At 39.4% G+C, this 22,953-nt stretch overlaps 1 protein-coding gene across 4 annotated transcripts in view; it reads left to right on the top strand.

Annotated features, from left to right (window-relative positions):
• pcdh1a (protocadherin 1a) overlaps window positions 1-22,953 on the top strand; it is a 223,645-nt gene that overhangs the window by 184,599 nt on the left and 16,093 nt on the right. For all 4 annotated transcript variants that reach the window (XM_042430100.1, XM_042430099.1, XM_042430101.1 and 1 more), the window contains one exon: window positions 17,523-17,742. In XM_042430100.1, the coding sequence (XP_042286034.1) occupies window positions 17,523-17,742 (220 nt within the window). The remainder of the gene's footprint in view (window positions 1-17,522; window positions 17,743-22,953) is intronic.

Raw genomic sequence — 22,953 nt, 5'->3', positions numbered from 1 at the left:
GAGCCTTTCAATGTGCTGATGGACAGGGTCAAATACCATGATCTGTATTTATCAGCGGGATGCTGCTCCTGTGCTGTAAATGTGATTTTAAAGCCTCTTTATCCTCTTTTTGAGGATTTGCAGTATAGCAGATCACATGTGAGTCTCCCTGCACTTAAGCTACACTATCAGCAGCCCAGTAGGCTATCCATAACACACACAGCCTTCTTTTCATTTTGTTTTTGTGTTTATTGGGGAGCTATACTCATTGGATACCATTCAAAATCATGAAGCAATCTGCTAAGTGCCTTAACGTTGAGACTTTTACGTTGCTACTTTAAGCAAATGAAAATATTGTGGAAAAATAGCAGTGCTGGATCTGAATTGCTTCTTAACAGCATGGTGTAGTTTGTATTGGAATAAGGTAAATATTGAGCTTTTAACAGCAAGGCTTTTTCAGAAATTTTAGGACTGCTATATATTTGTTATAATTCACAGTGAAGTAGATGGAGACTGGAGGGAACAGCATGTTTATTTACTTGATGCTGAAAGCATCACAAAAACTGACAGTTTGTCGATAGTATTGGGGAAGATATACTACGGCAAATACTTCCTTTTGTGGTTGAAGTTCATTACAGTAAAGTCAAAGATGTCTGTTTACTAATTTATGGAAAGACTACAGCTCATACCTCTAAAATCTAATTTCAATCAATATCCTGCTGAAAGCCCCGTAAAACCAAATGGAGATCATATGCAGGGTTGCATTGTAAGGATATAGACCTCTCATGGTAATTACAGAGCACTTTATGCTGAATATATACTAATGAATGTCCATTTTATTAGACCGTGATCCAATAAGCCACCTGCTCTCATCATTCAGTGTGTATCCATTGATGTTATGGTATGACTGTCCAAAAAAAACCCCAATAAAACAAAAAAACGTATTTGAATTGTAAAGGTTAGATTTGAATGCATTTGATGGCCTGTTGTTTTTTGATGCTGATCTGGGACTTCATTGTATTTCCATGCAGTGATGGTACAAAAGCAAGTCCTGGATATCCATGGTTATAAATACCTGCTGATGTCAGAAGAATATGGAAATCATATAAAATAAAATAAAAATCTGTTGATCAGTGCTCTCCGGTTATTATTGTTGCGTCTCCCAAGCCTATAAAGCTCCTCAGCAGTGTCATCTTATTGTGGAGATGGCTTTCTAACATGACATTATACAAGCTTACAAAAAGCAAAGGTAATATGTAAGTGAATCTATTTTGGCAGCGTGTTCTGTAACCACCCAAACAGACTTCATAGGGAATAAAGAAAGTGGGGAAGCTGGAGGGGGAGGCAGCCAGTGAAGAATCATGGGATGTCAGAACCGTGTCTGTCTAAGCTTCAGGAATCCAGGAAGCTAATGCTGTTTGATGTATTAACCATGATGGAGGGGGCAGTGTCTGTGTGTTCATGCGCAGTCCTGTAAGGATTTGGGTACATTGTGTCTGTGTGTGCGTGGGGGTGTATGCGCACGCGTGTGTGTGTGTGTTTGTCTGCCTACTGTGTATGTGGGTGTGTATATGCGTGTGTGTGTGCTCATTGACAAGTGGAAGAGGAAGGAGAATTGATGTTGTTTGATGTATTAATCATGCATATGTGGGATTGAGAGGCTCTGTGATGGGTTGCTTGGGCACTGATTCTATCTTCAATCAGAGGCTCATTTGGGTCTCTTTGTGTAAATGCTTAACATTGTTTAGCAGAAAATAAGCAGTCTGCTTATGAAACAGTTGCATTTATTTGTGTGCGTGTTTGAGACAGAGAGGAGAGTTGGGGGTACAAGAGCGTCTCTCAGAGTTTTCATCTTGTTCATACATAAAGCATATTAGAGGCATTGTTATCCATGAACCCACTTTTTGATGTGATATTTATCAAACGGCTCTTAGTGGCCGAATGCAAACAGGAAATGTGTTTTCAAACAGCAGCTCTGTGTATGAGTTAATCAATAATTCAGAGGAAAAAGGTATGACACTGATCTATATGCTATCATGATTTATCAGCTTCACGTCAACCTCCGTGATATATCATAGATTCCAGCTTAAGGCAGGTGAATAACTGCATCCATTAAGACTGCCCATTTTAAAACTACACAGTTAATTAGTTGTGCTTATTTTCTGCTCATTCAACCATCCATATTCAGGTACGAGTCGGTGCTCTGAAAGTTATTAAGGTACGGCAAATTATTTGCCATTTTCCAATTCACTTCGCCCACCTTAGCTATTGAAATCCTGTCCAAGAGGCACTCCTACTGTCTAAAATTTAATCCATGTTGCCTTTGGATTACAAATGTATTTCGTTTGACACTTTAAATCACTGCAGAGCTCTAGTTCTGTTGCCAGGCAACTCTGTTAAGGTGCACACAAAGGATCATTATAGATTTCTTGGGTGCAACTGTTAACTTGTACTTCTTTAAAAAGATATTGTAGCATTCTGTATCCAGATAAGGCTTGTGTTTGTTGTATTTTCCTATGCTTCCAGTATCTCTGTCCCTCATGCATTCCATTCAATATGAATAAGTACATTTCTTATTCAACTAAATAGGCCTCCTTGCAAAATCATCCTTGCCAGTAAATTTACCAACTCTGGGCTCAAGCTTTTCTGCAGCACTAAGAAAGAATCAAGTTGAGTGCCTCTTCTTATGCATCTATCAGACATATGTTACTAATAGGAGATGACAGCATGGCCCACAGTATTTAAATGGTTCATGGTGCTTGTACTCTGATGGCTACGATATGACGTGATGAGCCATAAATATGTCAGATATGACTCAAATGAGCTCTGAAAGGATATGGCAATCGAGTATTCATACTAGATATTCTGCTTTGGGGCTCTGTCTAAAGCCCATTGTGGAACACTCTGACAAAATTTCATCAGAAGATTAATCAAATCTGTCATCAATATCATACCATATCTATATCAACTGTGTCTTGTGTATTCCCCCACAGTATTACCCAAGTTGCAGAGGGACTGTGATGAACACAAATCTGCTCATATTTTTCAAGATTTCAAAATGAGAATTCCCTACATTGTTATACTCAAGGCAGTTTGCTTGATATCTTAATATCCATCTTTTTAGTGATACACATGGTACTAATAACTGTGTAAACTTTATTGAACATCTTTGGCGATATGTGCTACAGTATTTGTAAATTGAAAATTTGTGAGCAGCCATTCATTCCCCTCTGACTTGAAATGACAGTCTGGCTTCATCGACAGGGCATCTATTTTTTTCTTCTGGATGGAAGTTGTAAGTCATCTTTTGTTTGAAGCCTGCAGGAAGATCATTGCTCAGTTGCAGACTGCTGCTGCAGAAAGTGGAGAGCAGGGAAGTGGAATGCAAAAGGAGAAGTGATTTGAGGTAGGCTCTGGGGATGAGAAATGCATTAGGATTACGTTTGCATGTCTCGCAAATGGGTGATGAAACACAGGGCAGGACTTTATACTTGTGAGTTTGTTTGTTTGCACTATGATTGAGATGCAGTAGGTGGATTACAGAGCTCTCCTCACAAAAACACGCTAACTCCTAAAGGCCTCAACACACACACAGCCACTCACTCGAACAGAGTAATCTCTTCATCTGATGATTTTTGATATGTTGTTTTTCTGTTTCACTGCGCTGGGCTCTTCTCAATCCCTGGGTTTGCAAAAAGATCAATATTGAGAACACATCCTGCTTCGACAGTGGCTGGACTCTTGCAGCCTGAGATGAAAAAGGTCACTGAATCTAATTAAGCATGATTTTTAAGTTCCTTGATAAGATGGAGGAGCATGAGGGCTCCCCATCCAGTTGCATCAAAAGGATTACTTTGAGTGGAAGAATGAGATGCAGACACACTTCCGAAATCGTCCAGCTCTCGGAATGTATTGCCAATCGGGACATCTTGGATGCAGGGTAACAAATCAAGACAAGCGAGACCATAAGAGAAGCTATTAATAGCAAGGAATACATGTGCATGCACACGCACGGTGAAGCACCGAATCACACGCACAGACAATATTAGAGCATGGCCAGAAAAAAAGAAAAAAGTTTTAAGTATGGTTGAAGGCTTTTTCATCCCTCTCCCCAATCCAATTATGTTCCAGTTCAAACAAATGGAACTGTATGCATGCTTCTCAGTCAGATGCTGCAGCAATAGAGATATTAACTCTGAAGATGGGAACTTTGAGAGGCAATAAGGTACCCAGCAGGGAGTGGATATTGAGGATTAATTTCTCTCATGTCTGATTCTTTACTTCCCCCATCAGCCCATCTTCTTTTCTGTCTATCTTTCCCTTCTGGCATTATTAACTTCTGATATGTCTTTCACATTGACAGTTTAGAAGATGCTTATTTTACAGTATCTTATAGGGAATGGAGAAACGTGGAAAAAAGCTAAACGGCAATCCTCGATCTGCAATGAGTACATACTTCAAGAAGTATCAGAACATTTAAGTAGGTACTTGAAGTAAACCTTGTTCAATTGAGCTTACCACTCCTTGCTGACGTGAATACACTGACAAAGTGTATACTGGCCCACAGACAGCTATTAAGGTGTGGTGACTGTGCAACGTCTGCTCTGGGCTTAAAAACAGTAAATATTGATTGATTTCTCTGAACTTGAAGCTACTGTTTGCAAGCTAAAATAAATAGAAAATGTAAACTGCAAATATCAGCCATATTCCATGTCAGACAACACTGTGAATTATGACCAAAAAAAGCCATCTTTAGGTAAAAATTTATATTTATGTAGCATGCATCACAACAGCTCAAATAAGTTGTTTTTTTGTTTTGTTTTTTTACCTCAGTCTCCTTACTATCAGCATGGTAGGAAATTGATCCATTGACTTTACTCCTTTTCATGTCTTTCTGTTAAAGTATTGCCTTTAAATTTTGTCTGCCTTTAATTCAGTTTTGTTTAGGACCACAGCTCTTGGAGATTGAATTGGAACCTTGCCCCTGGGACATTATTTAGATAAAAATATAGCTGCAATTGACCATCTGAGGGCTCTGAACCCATAGGCCAAACACACACAGATATCACAATTTGCAAAGCTGCCAAAGTGTCTGCTCAGCAACATTATAGAGCATGACCAGATGTGATCCGACAAACTTTGGGGCCAATTCCAGACATTTATGTAAAATTTGATTTCTCTCGCTTTTGGCATGGAAAATTAGGGACTCTACTTTAAGCTTCAATCCCAGATGCTGGCTCAAGTTAGCAGTGTTTGATCATTGGGTTTGACCAAAAGAATTTTACATGCAGTACAGGTAATAAGAGAAGAACAAATTACATATCATAGTCGTGGTAAGGGCTGGCTTTTATCAAAGCCCATGAAATCAGCTGCTCTCACTCTCCACCATTGCAACACTTGACAGTTTATCAGCAAAGGAATTTCACAGAAGAGGGAGGTGATGTTCTTGTTTTGAGTCACAATGTGGAAATATGTGCCACCTAAAGTATCCTGCTGAGGTCACTTGGTTTCAGTTTTTAAGTTGAAGTTCAGTTTCTGGAAGAATTAAAATCACTCACCATATTTTCCGTGTATGGTGATGTGAATCTAATTGGTGTTGCACACACAATTACATAATGTAATAGAGATAACTAGTTTAGTGTTTCCATTGCATAGGTTGTTTGCAGTTTCTTTTACTTATGTGGTGACCATGAAGGTCATGTACTGTAGTAGTGCAGTATACATTATATGTATACCAAAGTGAAACAAGCAACCATAACAGCAAAGCCATTTCAAAAGAAATGGAAAAGGACATGTTTGTACAAAACCCCAGTCCAGCCCTCACCCTAACATGGACAAAGATTAGGCTGTCTACAATAAATAGTTTGGGGTCCTAATCACATGTTTACTTCCTAGAGTCTTTTCTGTTTCTTACTTACCCTGCACCTTGCTGGCCTGCCTCCAAGGTACAATGTAGTCACTCCAATTCATGGCAGTTTTCTTCTAAATGCAACTATTACAAATATACTATGTCCTCCAAGGGAGTGTTTATGTCTGAGTCTGAGAGGCAACTGAAAAGGACTGACTTCACTAGAGTTCTATAGAGTTTAGACACTCACTGCCTGTAATTCACATCTCGAAGAGAAACTAATTCACTTTTAACCTTAACTTGAACCCTTACACTGGTGAAGCAAATATATATATATATATATATATATATAGAACAATATTGTACTGTATATTTAAGCAATATCTCTGGACTGACAGTGGTATGTTGTGATTATATCACAGCTAAGGGGCGTTGTTTGGCCCAATGTGCAGTTGAGGGCTGACAACCCCCTTCACTGTGGTATAATCACAATATACCACTGTCAGTCGTGAGATATTGCTTTTATAAGGTAGTTAACAAAATATTACAATATAGAAATTACAGACACAATCCAATAAAAACGGTTTTATTAAATAACAATTACATTACAAGAGTCATTTACAAGAAAGTAGTTCCCAACTGCCTGCGGTTGCTATGCACTGTCAGTACACTGCTAAACTAACATTCAAGCTAGTCAGCGATCAAACCAGAGCTTATTTATTCACATTAATATGAACATTCCCATTAATTGTACACTAAACTGTCCAACGTTAGTGGGGTCATCTTGCAAAGTGTTTGCAATAACATTAGGCTTACTCTTTTTTTTCTCATTGCTTGGTGTGGTGAGGATGCTGCTTCACCTTCTCCGGTCCCTGAGCGTCGGTCACCCATAGTTCTGGATAGAGCTCTCACATTTGTGCCCGCACCATGGTGCAGCGGATACAGTGGTCCCTGCTTGCTTACAGATTTTGGCAACATTTTAACAGTAGCTGCTGAGTGATAGTTAAAAATAGAACTGTAAAAGGACATTAAACGTCATAGCTGTGGTATATGCTCATTATACCATGGCTATCAACCAATCAGATTGTGAGATTTTAACCCTAACCCTAACCCAAAACACAAGGACAGTTAGATAAATGTAGGGCACAATGCTGTGACTCATCAATCAGATAGTTAGGATTTTTTGTAAAATGCAACAATATTTCAGTAAATGCCAGTAAGATACTTAAACTCTTGAACAATTGAAGCCTGATTGGGATGGCATAGACATTGTCAAATTTAACAGCCATTCAGTGTTTAACACCCAATGTTGATATGATAAAACCGATGCATTAATAAAAGTCATGCAAGAGTCAAAAGGTCAGACTTTTAAAAACCATTTTCAGTTGTAGCAGACTGGCCAAAAGCATAGCCATCATCAAAGCACCTCCTCTGTCATGTAAGGGTTAGAGGTTTTTTCTTTGCAGTTATTTCTTTCTCCTGCTATCTTAAATTATTTATCTGGGCATCTTCTTAACATCACTCTTGGTAAAAATCTTCTCTAAGTTCAGATCACCATCTTTTCTTCCGAACAGGCTTGGCAACCTGTCCTTTTCTCTCTTTCAGTTCTTTTTTCCTCTACACTGTGGCAGAGAATAGCTTCTGCAGTTGCTCTCCAGCTTTATTTTCCTCTGACTCCCTTTTCTTTGTTTTTCTCTACATCGTGTCCTCCATTTCTCCTGTCTTCTTACTTCTTGTTTCGCTGTTCGGAACATTGATTCTTTTCCAGAGTGTCTAGTAGCACATTGCTTGCAAACCCCCCAACTAAAAGTCTTGTTCATTCTGTGTGATTTGGCCCTTTGAGCTCATATTAGCATATTCAGTCCCCACAGTTTAAGACAATGAGAGTGTCGAGGAAAAAAAAGACATCACCGTCTAAACCCTTAACCAATCAAAATTTTAATCCTGTGCCCTTCCCAATTAAGTTTTACCACTGATCCTTTCACACACACCCACCCCCACGCCTCAACCCTACACACACCCCACCCCCAAAATCTCTCTTGACACCAAAGAATATTGCATTTGTGTTTCCCCATTTCATCATCTTATTTCATTATGTCAGAAAAATACCAATCACCGAAATTATATTGTGTACTATTAATCAGCTCAAACTCAGTATCTACGTATATTAGATTTAACATAACAGCTGCACAGGCTCAAAGAAACAACTGTTGCTGATGAATCAATTGCAATTCAACTGTGGCACACAGAAAACGATTATTTGATCAGATAATAATAATCAGATAATGAGTAAAAGCTTTGCATGTACAATGTTAAACATAACAGTCTGCCACACAGTAGCTATACTTAGAATCCCAGGTATTTTATCAGTCTCCTAAGTTGTCTTCTCTTCTCTGCTCTCAACCAAAAATGTTATCTTAATCTTGCATGTGTTAGTACTATCCACACACAGCGTACTGCCTTCATTCAGCTAATTGTGGCTTAGAAACAGCAATCAAGATTCCATTTTTTGACTGTATTCATGTGGTATTGTGGTTTTGGTCTATGTTCATGTACATGTGTGCCTTCACAAGCTGATGCCATCAAAACAACACAGAACATCTTTAACATGTGCAACTCCTTAACAACTGCAATCCTCTTCCTGTGTCAGAACAAACAATATCATGGCATCCTGCAAAATTACCAAATGGTACAGGCAGGAGGAAGACTTTTGTTCACATGAGAACCACATTTTTCAAGAAAAGTTTTGCACAGAGAAAATTACTTTTTGGACTTTGATTTGTTTTTGACATTGTGTGCTAGGAGCATTTAACGCTTTCATCAGACATTAAATACGCCTAATTTAGTTCAAACCAGGTCAGTGAAGGTGGGAGGTTTATGTGTGTTAGCTGTGGCAGCGGGACAGGATCATTGCTGGATGATGCCCCGCAGCTGACAGCAGTGAACCGACCAGAATCCGTTTCATACACTCACTTGAAATGTGTTCTATAGTGAGAAGTGCTCTTGTAATGGAAAAAAGACATCCATAGCTCATTGTGGGACAGAGAGGCTGACGGAGAGCTTTTTGTCGAAGGGTGATGCATTTACACCAGCACTCCCACATCCTGTCGTATGGAATGGCGTGAACAGTCAGATTTGTCATTAGATGTGGCAGCTATATTCACACTTGGTGGATCCTACTGCAGTAATACTTGGTTTTACTGTGACAACATTATGGTATTTCAAGGCCAGTGCTCCCATTGAAATGAAATTCTCTGTGTAGGAGAAAAAAAAAAGAACCTCAAGAATAGGCGGTGGCACAGACAGTGAAGAATGTGAATTCAGTCTTGCCTATCAAGACCATTAAGGTCTATGTGATTGTTTTTTAATGCATTCACTCCAGCCTTTTTTTCTCTCCATTTACAGTACAGTACGTGAACAAAGGGACTTCTGGTCTTTATCCACCCCCCCCCCCCCCCCCCTCCCCTGTCTGATCACTTCATCCTCCACCCAAATCCATGCTGACTCCTCTGCACCCTCCCCCCCCCCTCCCCGCCTCTCACTTATGTTCTTCCCTCCCCCTCTCTAGCGTGTCCCCTAGTTTTCTGGTAGCTGTGTCTCTTTGATAATCCAAGACTCTTTGAAGACTCCAATTCCACGCTGCTTGCCTTGGAGCTATTGCACCTACAAAAACAACTGTGTGTGTGGGTGTGTGTGTGGGTGTGTGTGTGTGTGTGTGTGTGTGTGTGTGTGTGCGTGCAGAGAAAGAGAGAGAAGAGAACAGTAGATGGGATGAGAATGGAAGACATAATGGGGGAATGGAAAATAAAACAGTTCCATATGCATTTCCTTTGCAACTGCTTCAGTCTTTATGGTTTTATGCTTGCTGCATGCACTGAGAGGTGCACTTCTTCATTGTCATATTTGTTGGTGCAGCTCATTTTTTCTGTGCCTTCAGAGGCAGCAGCTCATTGATTCCTGCATACACGCCCAAAATGCCAGAGCCAAGATGTACTCACAAACATCGCAACTAAATGGAAATTCTAGATACCACACTCGGGGAAATCTCGCAGGCTATCAAAGAGTTTACATGCACATTTTGCAACTAATGCTACATTCGGAATAACAGAAGATGTATACACCACAGGTTTCATATACTTCAGTATACCAGTTTTGAACGCTAACAAAAATTAGCTGTAGCAGCTTGTCCTGTTAGATCTTAACAAAAAATGATTTTCTCTGCTGGCTGTCAGACGCTGCAGAGAGGTAATTAGAGAAAATTAGTTGGCTATACTTAAAATGCCACAGTGATCAAAATTAATCATTACTAAAACATTTTTCTTCTATCCACTTCCCCTCCACTTTGTATCACCGCCTCTTCCCCTTACCTTTCAGCAAGTCTGGCTGCTCTCTCTTTCCCCATTGTTTTAGTCTCAATCTTTAGTCCGTCTTCTTCCATCTTACTCTCCAGCCCTCCCTTTTTGTCTCCGTTATTCTGCCTCTCTTTGGCAGAGGAGCTTGCCATTGGGATTTAGAAGAAATTGAATTGAATTATGAAGGAATTTCACTGCAGTACGATTGGCATCATTTCCTCCACACAATAGAACATCATTCTCATATCTCTCAGTGTGGGGGAATGAAAATAGGCCGTGCACCATTCTTTCTCTCATCCTTTTAAATTGAATTTTTCATATCACAGGGGCACTGAGACATCAGCCGTTTCCTTTAACATGGGCAGAAAACCCATTTCATAATATCTGAGAGACACAGAACTGTGATTCAATAGGAAAAGTCTGGCTTCCAGCTCCAGTACACATACAATATACCTCAACTCAGGATTTATAAACAAGGCCACATAGGTTTCCTGCAGCTAGAAAAGTTGAGGGTATTCCAGCGGAGTATACTATAGCTGTTTGGCTTCACAACTGGTTAAAAGCACATTGAAAAGTAAATGAAATCCTATGAGCATCATGCTCATAACCTCGTTCCTTTCTTTTCACCTGTCTGTGTGTGTGTGTATGTGTGTGTGTGACTGTGAAACATATAGACTACATTCTTCACTTTCTGAGGCCTCCCATTTCACCAGTTTGCTTTTATTAGAAGAAAAGATACTGTTCCGTAACTCTTTGTAGAAGCTGTATTTTCGACCAGCGAATAGCACCCAAGTTGCTATACAACATAGCAATGACTGTGTTGGTTATTATTCCCATTCATGTGTCTTCTTCAAAGTTATGAAACGCAGGTGGTGGTTGTGCTTTGCTTGTCCAACTGAAATTCTGAATATTCAGCATGTTTCACTGGCCTCAATGACTCAGCTTTAACAATACCTTTGTGTAATAAAAAATTTAAATGAAAACATTTGGCAACAAACTAACTGTGACAAATTCATTGCTACTCACTGGACATGGAAAGCAACACAAAATTTTATTTAAATTCAGTGTTTGGTGCTTTTCTCTGTTGTAAATTGTTTCAGCTTTGGGCAAAATAACATTTTAACATAGCAGCGAAATATAGAGGGAAATATAGAGCAAAATTATATTAGTGGTACAGCAAATAGCATATCATCTATCTAGCACATGATGTTATGATAACTGGATTGATTAAAAAGGATTATTTTTTATGATTAATTCATCAAAATTATGCACTATTTGACTTTGATCTAGAAATGTTTTAGTAAGCAGCCAGAGTAGTATAAATGAAGATGCAATCAGAGTGACATAAATGGGGTATCAACCACTTTAGATTAAAAATCAGAGGTTAATGCCTCAAAGATTATATGCTTCCTCAAGCTTTCAATCTCAGGTTAGATATTAAAGGATGTACCGTTATTAAAATGAATATAAAATGGGGGTACTTGTGTAGAAGAACCACCAGAGTACCATTCTAAAATAATAATAAAAATATAATCTTCTGTGTTATATTTATTAAATATACTTAATTATTATGTTAATATTCTGTGATACCAGAATATCTAGTCCCACCATATATACAATCAACCACTCAACTGCTGCTTGCTGTGAAATACAGTACACCATGGAATTATTTCTACAAGGTAGTTAAAGTACACACAATTCAATCGCCAGTTTGATCACCAAATATTCACATACAGATAAGTCAAAACACCAAACTTGGACGCATAAGAAAGAGATTCAAACACTAAATCTAACTCAACTGCAACTGTGCTGAAAGTCTTTTCAAAAAGTTGTGGATGGAAAAGCTTTCCCATCTGCATAAGTACCAGCAACCCTGTGCACTGGCAATCAGCGAAGCTTGGCTATATGACAGGGCACCTTACGGCAGAGTGGTGTCAGGTAGCTCCAGGGCATTCACACTGAGTACTCTGTTCTATGGGAAAGCACAACAGCAGTGGGATCTGCTGTCCCATCAGGGATCACTGGTGCAAATCAGCAATGGCAATAGAGATGCTCCATAGTCACCAGAACGCTCTTCTTGTTGCTTAGGCACAGCCATTTGCCCCAGGAATCCCTTTTTCCCTTCATTCAAACTGCAGGCAAATCCTTTTTTTTCTCAAATCTGATCTTTAGGACAGACTGTCCAGACTGTTATTTGCAAGCGATTAGATATAACGATAACCCATCTGCATCAGTTGCTGTGGAGACGACATAGGCACGAGTGCATTCACAAAGTGGTGGTGCATTTTTCCAATATGAACACAAAACAGCAAGCCGCAGGCTGGGTGAATAATGGAGATATATCCTCTAACTCTTCACACCATAGCAATATCTAGTCTCAGAGCAGAAGTCCTCCATCACACCAGACAACATCAGTGACAGAGGTGTTTGATATATATATTTTTTGCAGCAGTCACAGCCAGCTAACAGGGCTGACAGCTCTCTGGACATGACGTCACTGTTATGTGTCAAATTGAAAGTGATGTAAAAGACAGTTTGAAAGCTTAAGCGGATATGAAACACCTATGAATGTAGTTTGAATCTGATAATTGATAAATGAAATATTTATTGTGTACCATAAATCTGATATGTGCTGCCAGTCTCAGCATAGCCTAAAATGCTAAATTCAGACTAGCAGGCTTCTCTTACCATAAATATAGAGCTTTAAGCTTGTGGTTTAACTCACTTAGATCATCACTTATGATCTGTGTCAGACTGTTTTCACTCCTTATCAGTTTAACCATGACCAGTCGTTGTTTGAAACTAAGTTATGTCATATCATGTTGTGGTATCCCATTGTTTTAATATATGATGTGTAGTCACCAGCAGAGGCAACACTACAGTTGGCATGTTGGCATGTAAGAATGTAAGAATGTAAGAAGGACAGGGAGAGGAGGGTGTAGTGCTTATGAAGTCAAATGTTTTTTTGTTTTTTTGTTGTATTACAACAATAGTTCTGTTAATTACAAATGAGTACCTTCAACCGACATAACAACCTCAAATGGTAAATGGGCAGCATTTATGTAGCGCCTTTCTATTCTTCCAGCCACTCAAAGTGCTTTACACTACATGCCAACATTCACCCAATCATACACACATTCATACACTGATGGCAGAAGCTGCCATGCAAGGTGCAAACCTGCTCATCAGAATGGTCATTCCAACATACTCACACTCACACACCAATGGAGCCATTCAGGAGCAATTTGGGGTTCAGTATCTTGTCCAAGAACACTTTGGCATGCGGACTGGAGAAGCCGGGGATCGAACCGCCGATCTTCTGATTAGTGGTCGACCTGCTCTACCTCCTGAGACACAGCCACAAGCACATCTAAAAGCTTGTAATGTATCTTTACTTATTACTCTGCCTGAGAGTTCCTAAATAATTTTTGTTTTGTGACATGACCCTCTAATTTGACATTTGGTCATCCAAAAAAATTCGTCCTTAACAGCATGCCCTGGTTAGACAACAGTTTTTAAGGTATTATACTGTATGTTGCAATGTCCACAACAAGAAGGCGATGTCAGTCACAATCAAAACATTCCCAAAACTTTTTTCAAAAAAAACGAGAAAAGACATTTTTCTTTTGTCTGTGGAGAAAATAATCTCTCACCTTTATTTTGTAATCTACAATTTTAGAAATGACACAAACTTGTGTAAAGGCCATGATGTGCAAATCATTCCTATATATGTGATTCATAACAAGTAGCTTATTTGTTCATGCAAAGTTGACTAGTTCAGGTACTGACCCATGTTTTTGAAATACCAATTATGCACGTGTGAGGTGCAGATGGGAAAGGAAAGGCACAGGCTGTCATGCAGTGTAGGTGCACAGTCTGCTTTTAATTTATTTTTTTCAAGTGCATTATGTTCAAGGCAATAAAGCAACGCAATCTCAGCACTAGGGGTGGGGGTGGTCTTTGTGTAGATAAGTGTGGGATCTATGGCACTGAAAAGCTTAAGGAAAATAGGTGGACGTAGCAGTCATTCTGATTTTTACTGTTTTTGTTTACTTAATGCAGTGGAGGACAGCTGGTTAAAGGGGAAATTAACCTAATTTACAGTATATAATAAAACTGTGATCACTTTTAATCTTACTTGACCATGAATCCATGCAAACAGTAATGAATCAAAGAAACTACATAATTAATTTACTGCCAGCATCTCTTTTGGCTTTTTGGCATATCAGTGTATCAATGGAAACATTCAGGTGCAACCATGTGTGGCTTGGGATTATTCTGAGGCAGTAGGTTGTAGATAATATTTCTGGCAGCCTGACAGAAAAAGGGGCTCCAAACGCTACGGGAGCTCCAGGTAGGCAGTGGATGATTGCTGTTTATTACTCTGTTAAAATGTGTCTTGGTCCCCTCATAAAGACAGAATCCTGCTGAATCTTTCCATCTGCTTTGGGATTGTAATTTTACGCGCATAAATGAGGCCATTTTAGCCCAATCCAAATGGGGTTATGAATTTAGATGTCATCATAAATGTCCCCTCTTTCATTCTTAGCCCCATAGCTTCTTACTCCTACCCACAATGCCCAAACAATCCCCCACTCCCGCCTCCAGTCTCCTAGAATCTAATCCTTCTGCTTGTCCCCTCCAGCCAAAGCGCCGTCCGTGTCTGCCTGACCAACTCCCCTCTCCTGCTCAGCCTCCCCTTCCATCCTTCCGTCTTACTGCATCCCTGCAGCCCCCAAGGCCTGGCAAAGGATTTGTGCTACCACTAAAAGGAGAATCTATTTCCCATCTCTGCAGCCTTAGCTAGTTATCATAACCAGGAAACATGCTGACTCTCTGGAGTGATGCCTTGAGGAGAAGTTTAAGCAAGAATCCATATTTGAACAACAACTGTAAATGCCGCCCAGCATTTAAATACTCACGGAGCCACAGAGACCCCCGATCATTTTAAGAATGCACTATTGAAATATATCATTTGTCTAGTCCAGCAACACGAGGCAATAGTACATTTATTTAAATAACACAATAACAGTAGTAGAATAACTGAGAATTTGTAATAAGTTTGGCCTGTTATCGCAAATAATTTACATGAGCGAGTAATGATAAACAGTGCGTTCTTTCTGTGATAGATAACATATTTCCAGCTCAACACACACAGCTTTTGAGTTAGAAAATGTTACTGTGCAAAGCAGCACCAATCAAAGAGCATGTTTAATGGAAAGAAAACAAATGTTTTACTCTTATCCCTCAAGTCATCCCATTTCCCTCTTTTTCTTGTTTTTGCACCAGGCATACAAATCACAGACAAATATATAAGGAGCCATTGTTTTGTTGTGTCTCCAGAATCTTTCTCTTTTGTTTGGAAAATTTAGCAGGTAGCTTATAGGGCTAAGATAGATTTCCTGATGTATACCTTGTTTGATATATTGATGTTATAGCAGTACTAGGTGAAAAAATATGATGCATCCCAGAACTCAATCATTATTTAGATGAAGGACTAAGAGATCCAGCTGCGCAGTGAGCAAAAATATGTCTGGTTGAGATGATGGGAGATGAGCAGGTTTCTGGAAACATTTCTAAGCCCAGTAATGGTATTAAGAACACAGTGTTGATAGCACTTACCCGAGCTCTAAAAGCATTTCTCAATATCTGGTGTGTATGTACTAAAAGGATGATGGTTCGAATGATTTCTAGCATGGATTTGTTTGGCAGAAAAGTGGTTGAATGGTAGAAAGCACAGACCCGTGGTATTGATCTGGGATGACTCGAGCAGCAGAGGCAGGCCTGTTCTGCTGTATCAGTGCTTTCCTGACTTTTACGAGAGGTGCTCATGTGTGGGGGTGGGGGAAGAGTGTGATTGCATGTGCACTATAAGGAGTCATCTTTCTGTTGTGGATCGGTGGTAAGTCGCCATTAGTAAACTGATCTTTAGAAGAGGAAATTTAATGGTCTCCTAACTGTATTTACAAGCCGTTCAATTTGATAAAGGGTGTGATCTTGAATGATTTATTATATGGCGCTCTGCTCCTCTTCAAGCTATCAAATTCAGGATTTCATCAGTATTTTCATTCATTCATTTACTCTTTTATTCTTTCATCAAAGCTTATCAGTATCTAACAGCGAAAGCAGATCTAATGATGTATTCTAATGCTGGCAAAGTAGTGACTGTCACAAACTATGTTTCCAATGCTCATTTTGTTCTTTTTGTTAGCCTTATTTAGATCTTGTTGGGATTCTTTTTCAGTTAAATTGCAGAAATATTGTCTAGCTTTCCGCTCGGTTAAACATCAAAAGCTGTGGAAAGGGAAAATATTAAAATATGGAGATAGGAAGTAGCTCGCTGGGGCTACTGATTAGTGTACCAATCATTGTCATCAGAATTCATTTGGCAGTGGCAGATTTATAAAATGAAACTTTTGCCTGAGTAATAATAATAATAGCAGCAATAATATTACTTTCCACGTTTTCAATCTCTTGAACACCCTATGTCACTTGTTTGACATGTGTTTGCACAGTCTGCACAAATGTATAGACATTATCTCCACAGGAATTACTATAACTCTATACAAAGGTTACTTCTATCCAATAACATTTTCTGAGTTTAATTGTGTAAATAACAAACAATAATGTGCATGGAATATGTACGTTATTGTTTTTTTATTTTTGTACATACTGTACACCACCTCCATCTGATAACATGAATACACACATGTTCAATGTCTGTACCCTGGATGTACCTGCTGTTTTATTGTCATAGATAAGGTGTGTAGAGTTTTATAATCATATACATTATCATCATGTCAGGATTTGTGATGTTTTGTCAACACATTTCTCTAAAGTTCTTGAACATACAGTACATCTGCTCATTTATTATATACTGCATACAAATAGATTTTAATCATTCTTTACATATACAGGACAGTTAAACACATGGCCCATATTTAGATACCTAAATTCTGTGGTATAATATGAGATATTTTAATAGTGTATGTATTTTTGCCTCAATTTATTCAATTTATGCTGCTGCTAATATGCACACTCTTATTATTGAAGTCTGTGACCTCACTCCGTTCATATATTTCTACCTTATATAATCTTCAGAATAATAATAGTGCAAAAGACTATTTAATATTTAAGAGTGTTTAATATTTAATACTATTTTCTGACTTTTGAAGAGTGAACTTTATAAGGCCGGCAAATTTCAGACAGTTGTCTTAAATGGTGGAGTTTTGAGCTGTAACTGCTACCACACAACCTATTTGGTGTCTCCATGGAACCAACAAACAAAAGGAAAAGTGAAGTTGAAAAAGAAGAAACTCATTTACTGTCTCTCTGTTTTTTAGCATCCCCATCGGCGAGTGACCTTCTCCACCACCAACCCTGTGCAAGACCTGCAGGATACCTCTCAGCACAGCTACTATGACAGCGGCTTGGAGGAATCAGAGACACCCAGCAGCAAGTCATCCTCTGGTCCTCGCATCGGACCCCTGACCCTGCCTGAAGACCACTATGAGAGAACCACTCCAGATGGCAGCATTGGAGAGACTGAACACCCTGAAAATGGTATGACAATCCCCTCCATTCTGTTATGTATGAATATGTATTTAAATGTAAATGGATCTGTTAGGCTTTCTGTGTGTGTGTGTGTGTGTGTGTGTGTGGTGTTGTCAATGGAGACATTTGTGGAAGATTTGTTTGTGCTCTGTGGCAACTTTAGAGAGGAAATGTTGTGACACCACTGACAGTGAGTTGCTGTGTTTGTCGATGACTGTGTAAAATGTTATTGGTTTTTAAGCAGATCTGTGTGTGTGTGTGTGTGCGTGTTGTTTCTGGGTCGGCGTTAGCAGTGTCTCCATCCTCCTCATCAGCAGGTCCTCTGTCAGACATCCTTAATGACCCTTCCTCACAAGTGTGCTAATTAAAAAAGCCCAACTAATGGAGCATTTGCCCTCTAAATAAATCTGAACCATGACATCTGTGCAGACATCACTGTGTTTACTCTAAGCATTTCCTTGCCTCTAGTTGGAATGAAGTTAAACTACAGCTTAGGTGTGCAGGAGCCATATTTTCGAGGCACGGTAATCAATCCAGGGGCTAAACACTGATGATCTCAGCATTGGTCCATATTAAAAGAAAAAAAAGTCATAGCCAGAGCTGTAACTGCCATTCTGTGAACTGAGTATCATAATAACAATTTTGCTGCCTTAAGCTGTCAAACATAATCCATTACCTGTCTTGTAACACAGTATGGTAAGTGATTTACATGGTGCATTTCCAGTTATAGTATTTTGCATTGCACCGCTCTCTGGATTAGACACTTTTACATGCTGATATTTTGCAGCTCACCTTTCCATTTTTTCATTTATGTGAACGTATAGATTCATTTTCAAAAGCATGGGCGGTTCTGCTTTTTTGCATAATGTGGATTTTAAGGAAAAGTAATAAGACTTTTAGTGACATATACAAAACAGGGTTTTTATGAGCAAGGACCTGATAGAGTTGTTGATCAACATTCACAGTTACTTTGTCACACTCTCAGTGAAAAACACACAGAAGTACCCTTTGTCAATGGGCCTGTACATCACAGATGCAGAGAGATTTCTTTCTTTTGGAAGGGGGGGGGGGGTTGGGGGGGGTGCTATTTCAATCTCAGGCGCACCCAGTTGCAAAGTGTCACAGGCTAAAATGTGTCACCCTCATGCTGAAATAGCGCATGACAAAGTTATATCATTAGTATATTATTTTGCATTGTGATGCCTCAACTCTTCACCAGACAATTATGTTGGATGTCATTAGGTGACTTATTCATCTCTATTGTAAATGTGTATTTGTTTGTATAAGTTTGTGATATAATTAAAGGATAGGAAGGGGTGGTGGGTGTGTACAAGAGGATGACTCTTGCCAATGTTGCAGCTTCCTCTAACCCTATAGAGGTCAGAGATTATTTAATATCCCATTTAATGGATAGATTTAGTCATCACATACACAGGCTAGCTGTTTAAGGCCCATGAGCCAACAGCTGATTATTTCCATCTGCTCTCTGCACTTAAAATGTGTAATATATGCACTCTGTTTTTTTCTCTATTGTTGTGGCTGTTTATTGTGTTTTTCCCATCTGCAGAACACAGGTTTTTTCTCAGACAGGGTGCTCTTTGTTGTCAGCAGCAGGAGAGCAAGATTGCGAGTGGAGATGGAGCAGTTAAAGAATGAAAAGATGGCACAAGATGGGGGAGATGTTAGATTGTGACAGGGAGCGGGGACTAAGAGTCTCTGACAAGGAGGCAAAGCCCATAGGATGAACACATAGGAGACGGAGATGCAAAGATGAACTGCTAACCAAGGATAGACCTAATTAAAATGTGATTCCCACTTCAGGGAGATAACAGAGAGCCCACATAAAATGAAGGATTAGACAGGAAAATCAAAAGAGACAGAGGAATTCCTCCCCTGCTCCACCTGAATGGTGACGTGAAGTCTTTTTTTAAGCATTTGAGTGACAGAGTGACAGGTTGTACTGGTGCGGAGCTTTATTCATTGCAGTAGAGATGACTGACAGGCAAAAAATGGGAAGGTGAGCATGATGTGTCACTCCATTTAAGTTGGATAAAAAGCAATATATGAACCCCAGACTGTCAGCCTTTGCATCTCTGGGCCCCAGAAATATCGACATGGATGTGCATTTTGTTATACAAGTTGAACTTTGACAGTGGCGAATCTACATTTTGAGAGTGCACCAGTGGCCTACAGTGGAGAGTGATGTAGTTCATGATCCATTTTAGATCCACTTTTGGTTGTTTGTGGAGCAATGTGAACAGTCAGACCTTGACTATATTAGACTGGTATCAGGTCAGCTTCTAGAGTCTGAGCTCCATGGGCAAAAGTTTTTTTATCCTTAAAGGCATCTAAAGATTTCCTGAAGTGCACCTAAAGACGAGTCAGTTAGCTGATATAAAGTCTGTTGACAGGCCAGTATTAAGGATATTAATGCCAGAGATTGGTAACTAGCAAAGACAAATTTTTAGTTATTTTTATATTAGTTGGTGAATTTTTGTGTTAAATTTTATTTTTGTTGTTAAATATAGTTAATATGACTTGGTGTTCTTGGACTGGTTGGCAGAGACAAAAGTGTTTCTCCGATTCACTGAAGTAGACATCAATGTATTCCCTCATGGTTCTAGGCTTTGGTGTTAAGAGTAGATTCAAACGACAGTAATAACATTTCTGATATAAGGCATGTATGCTGCCTGATCTGCAGCAATTAATTTCTAGAGTTCCTCTTTTCCTTTGCCTGAGCAGCTGCTTCCTCCTCCCACTTTTTTCTAATTCTTGTCTTCAGGCTGTGTTAGTGTGCACTCCATTTCAGTTTTCCCATGTGTATCTTTCACTCTTATGTTCAGGCGTGTCACGTGCACATTGCTCAGCTGTTGGTTAGCCTCATCAGAAAATGTTTATCCCTTGGATGTGTGTGTGTGTGTGTGTGTGCACGCACCTGCATGCATGTATTTGTTTACATTGGACTTTGTTACATCACACACTCAAATCTCTAAATCATTTTGATTACAGTGCTATTTTACTTTAATAGACTCTCATCATAATCACTGAGCTCTGTAATTCTTTTTAAATTGATTGCTTTAGAAAGCATGAAAAATGCTTATCTTGTATGTCTGGTTGCTGTCAAGATGCATGATTTGTCAGACTCAGATTCAGATTTTATTTACTCGAAACCACATTGTGTTATGGAGTACAATAGAAAACAAAGCAGTAGTACAATGGTAAACAGCCAGAATAGATCTTTAGCACAGACTAAGTCACTTAAAGAGAGGCAGACCATTACTCAAAAATGCACCTTGTTTACATGTTATCCTTGGTTTATTTGTCTTCAATAATAATATAAGTTTAAACATAGAAGGATGGTTTACAAAGTATTTGGCAGGTACTTCTATCTATTCTTCATAATAGTTGTGTTTTTACATTCAAACAAAACATGATATTCATCCCACAGACAGTTATCATTACATAAATTACAAAGCCTTTTATTCCTTTCCAGTGAAACTCCACAGTGAAACCAGTGGAGGACCAAGAACTGGTCTTTGTCTGTCCCATCTGTCCATCCACTGTGTCTCAGACACTGCTGATCAGATTTTGATTAGGGATCAAATCAAAGTGATTTATAGTACAATATTTGTTAATGATCAGTTCACGAGGAGAATGTATCACTTTGGTGATTTGCTGTTTATATTATATGTCTGGCATTTCAAGTCCTGATAAAAATGACACAAGTACCAAAAACTGTTTATTTATATAATATCAGTAACACAAGATGAATGAATTCACTTGATTTGATTTTGTTTCACCTAGTTTCTCAATGGCTTCCAGCACTTACATTTCATAACAAAGAAAACTGATGACAACCCTAGCCAGTTAGCATATTTTGAGTCCCTGCACACACCAGGAGTCACATAACATAAATTGTTTAACCTCGTGCCGCCCAGAACCGTCAGGCATGACTCATTTGGGTCCCTTGATAGGCCTCTGCTCTCTTCTTGGGACACAAGTTTGATCGGCAATCCCGTCATGTCCAGTCCAACCAAGACAATAATCACTCTTCTGGGGATCAGTTGTTAGGCATCTTGGCTGTGATATGAGGGCTAGCACCGACAGGACACAGGTGGATTGAAGACAGGTACACACACACACACACACATACACACACACACGCACACACACACACAAACTCAATTGACCACAGATGGAGGAATTTTGATGTGGCCGGTTGCCCAGCATGAGGTCTCTCTGTGTCTTCCTCTGTGTGGACTCACTGCCATATGGGCTATTGAGAAGGGTGAGATAAAATGGAATAAATGGCATTTGCATGATAATGAGGTTCTTTAGTAATGCTGTCTGATTTTCCTGCCTTAGATCTCTTAGATGATGCATGTAGTGTTGTATATTTGTTCTTTTTGAACTCCTGTCAGGGATTTTTCTCTGCTTTTATTCATTACTGCTTCAACATCATTGGTTCCATGTGAATACTTGTTTTGTGTGTGCACTAAAATAATATGACGCATGTATAAATGTGCATAGCATGAGGAACATTTTTAAATAAAGAGATATCTGGAGGAAGACATTGTGCAGTCGGAGAGGCAGAACATCAGCGTAATGGGGCTTGTTTGTCCTGTGAGTGCCAGATTGGGCCAGTATAGCATGCTGATGCAGGCGTGTGGGTTTCTTCACACAGATGTCATTGTGCCTTGTCACAGACTCTGCCTGTTTTGTACTATTGAATGGAGTAGACCAGTGGTTCTCAACCTTTTTTGGATACTGGACCCCCTGCATATTATATTATTTCACGGACCCCTTGCAATTACACCACGGACCACAAGGGGTTCGCTGACCTCTGGTCGAAAAACAAAGAAGGACCACCAGTGGAGACCATGCCACCCTGTACCGGCACCGTGGCCTACGCCAGCCACTGCTGGAACTGCCACCACCCGAGAGGGGACAGGTCATGGGACTGGCAGTTTTGTGGAGGCTTTTGTAGAAAAAAAAAACATGCTTATAAGTGGTCCCCTGAGGCAAGTTGTCATGAGTAATAGGCCTATAATCCCGAGCTCATTGTAGCACACGCATTGTGCTCTGCTCACATCAGCTGCTGCTGTTTGTTACCCCCTGATTGTTTGTAATTTTATTTCAGAGCAAATAGGTCACTGGAAGATCCTAACTGGAGCAGAATTAAAGAATTAAACTCTCTAACCTAGATTAGGCTTTGACACC

The sequence above is a fragment of the Thunnus maccoyii genome, chromosome 13 (assembly GCF_910596095.1).
Source record: "Thunnus maccoyii chromosome 13, fThuMac1.1, whole genome shotgun sequence".
NCBI lineage: Eukaryota > Metazoa > Chordata > Actinopteri > Scombriformes > Scombridae > Thunnus > Thunnus maccoyii.
Note: the sequence above shows the minus strand (reverse complement) of the source record. Positions and strands in the feature narration are given on the sequence as shown.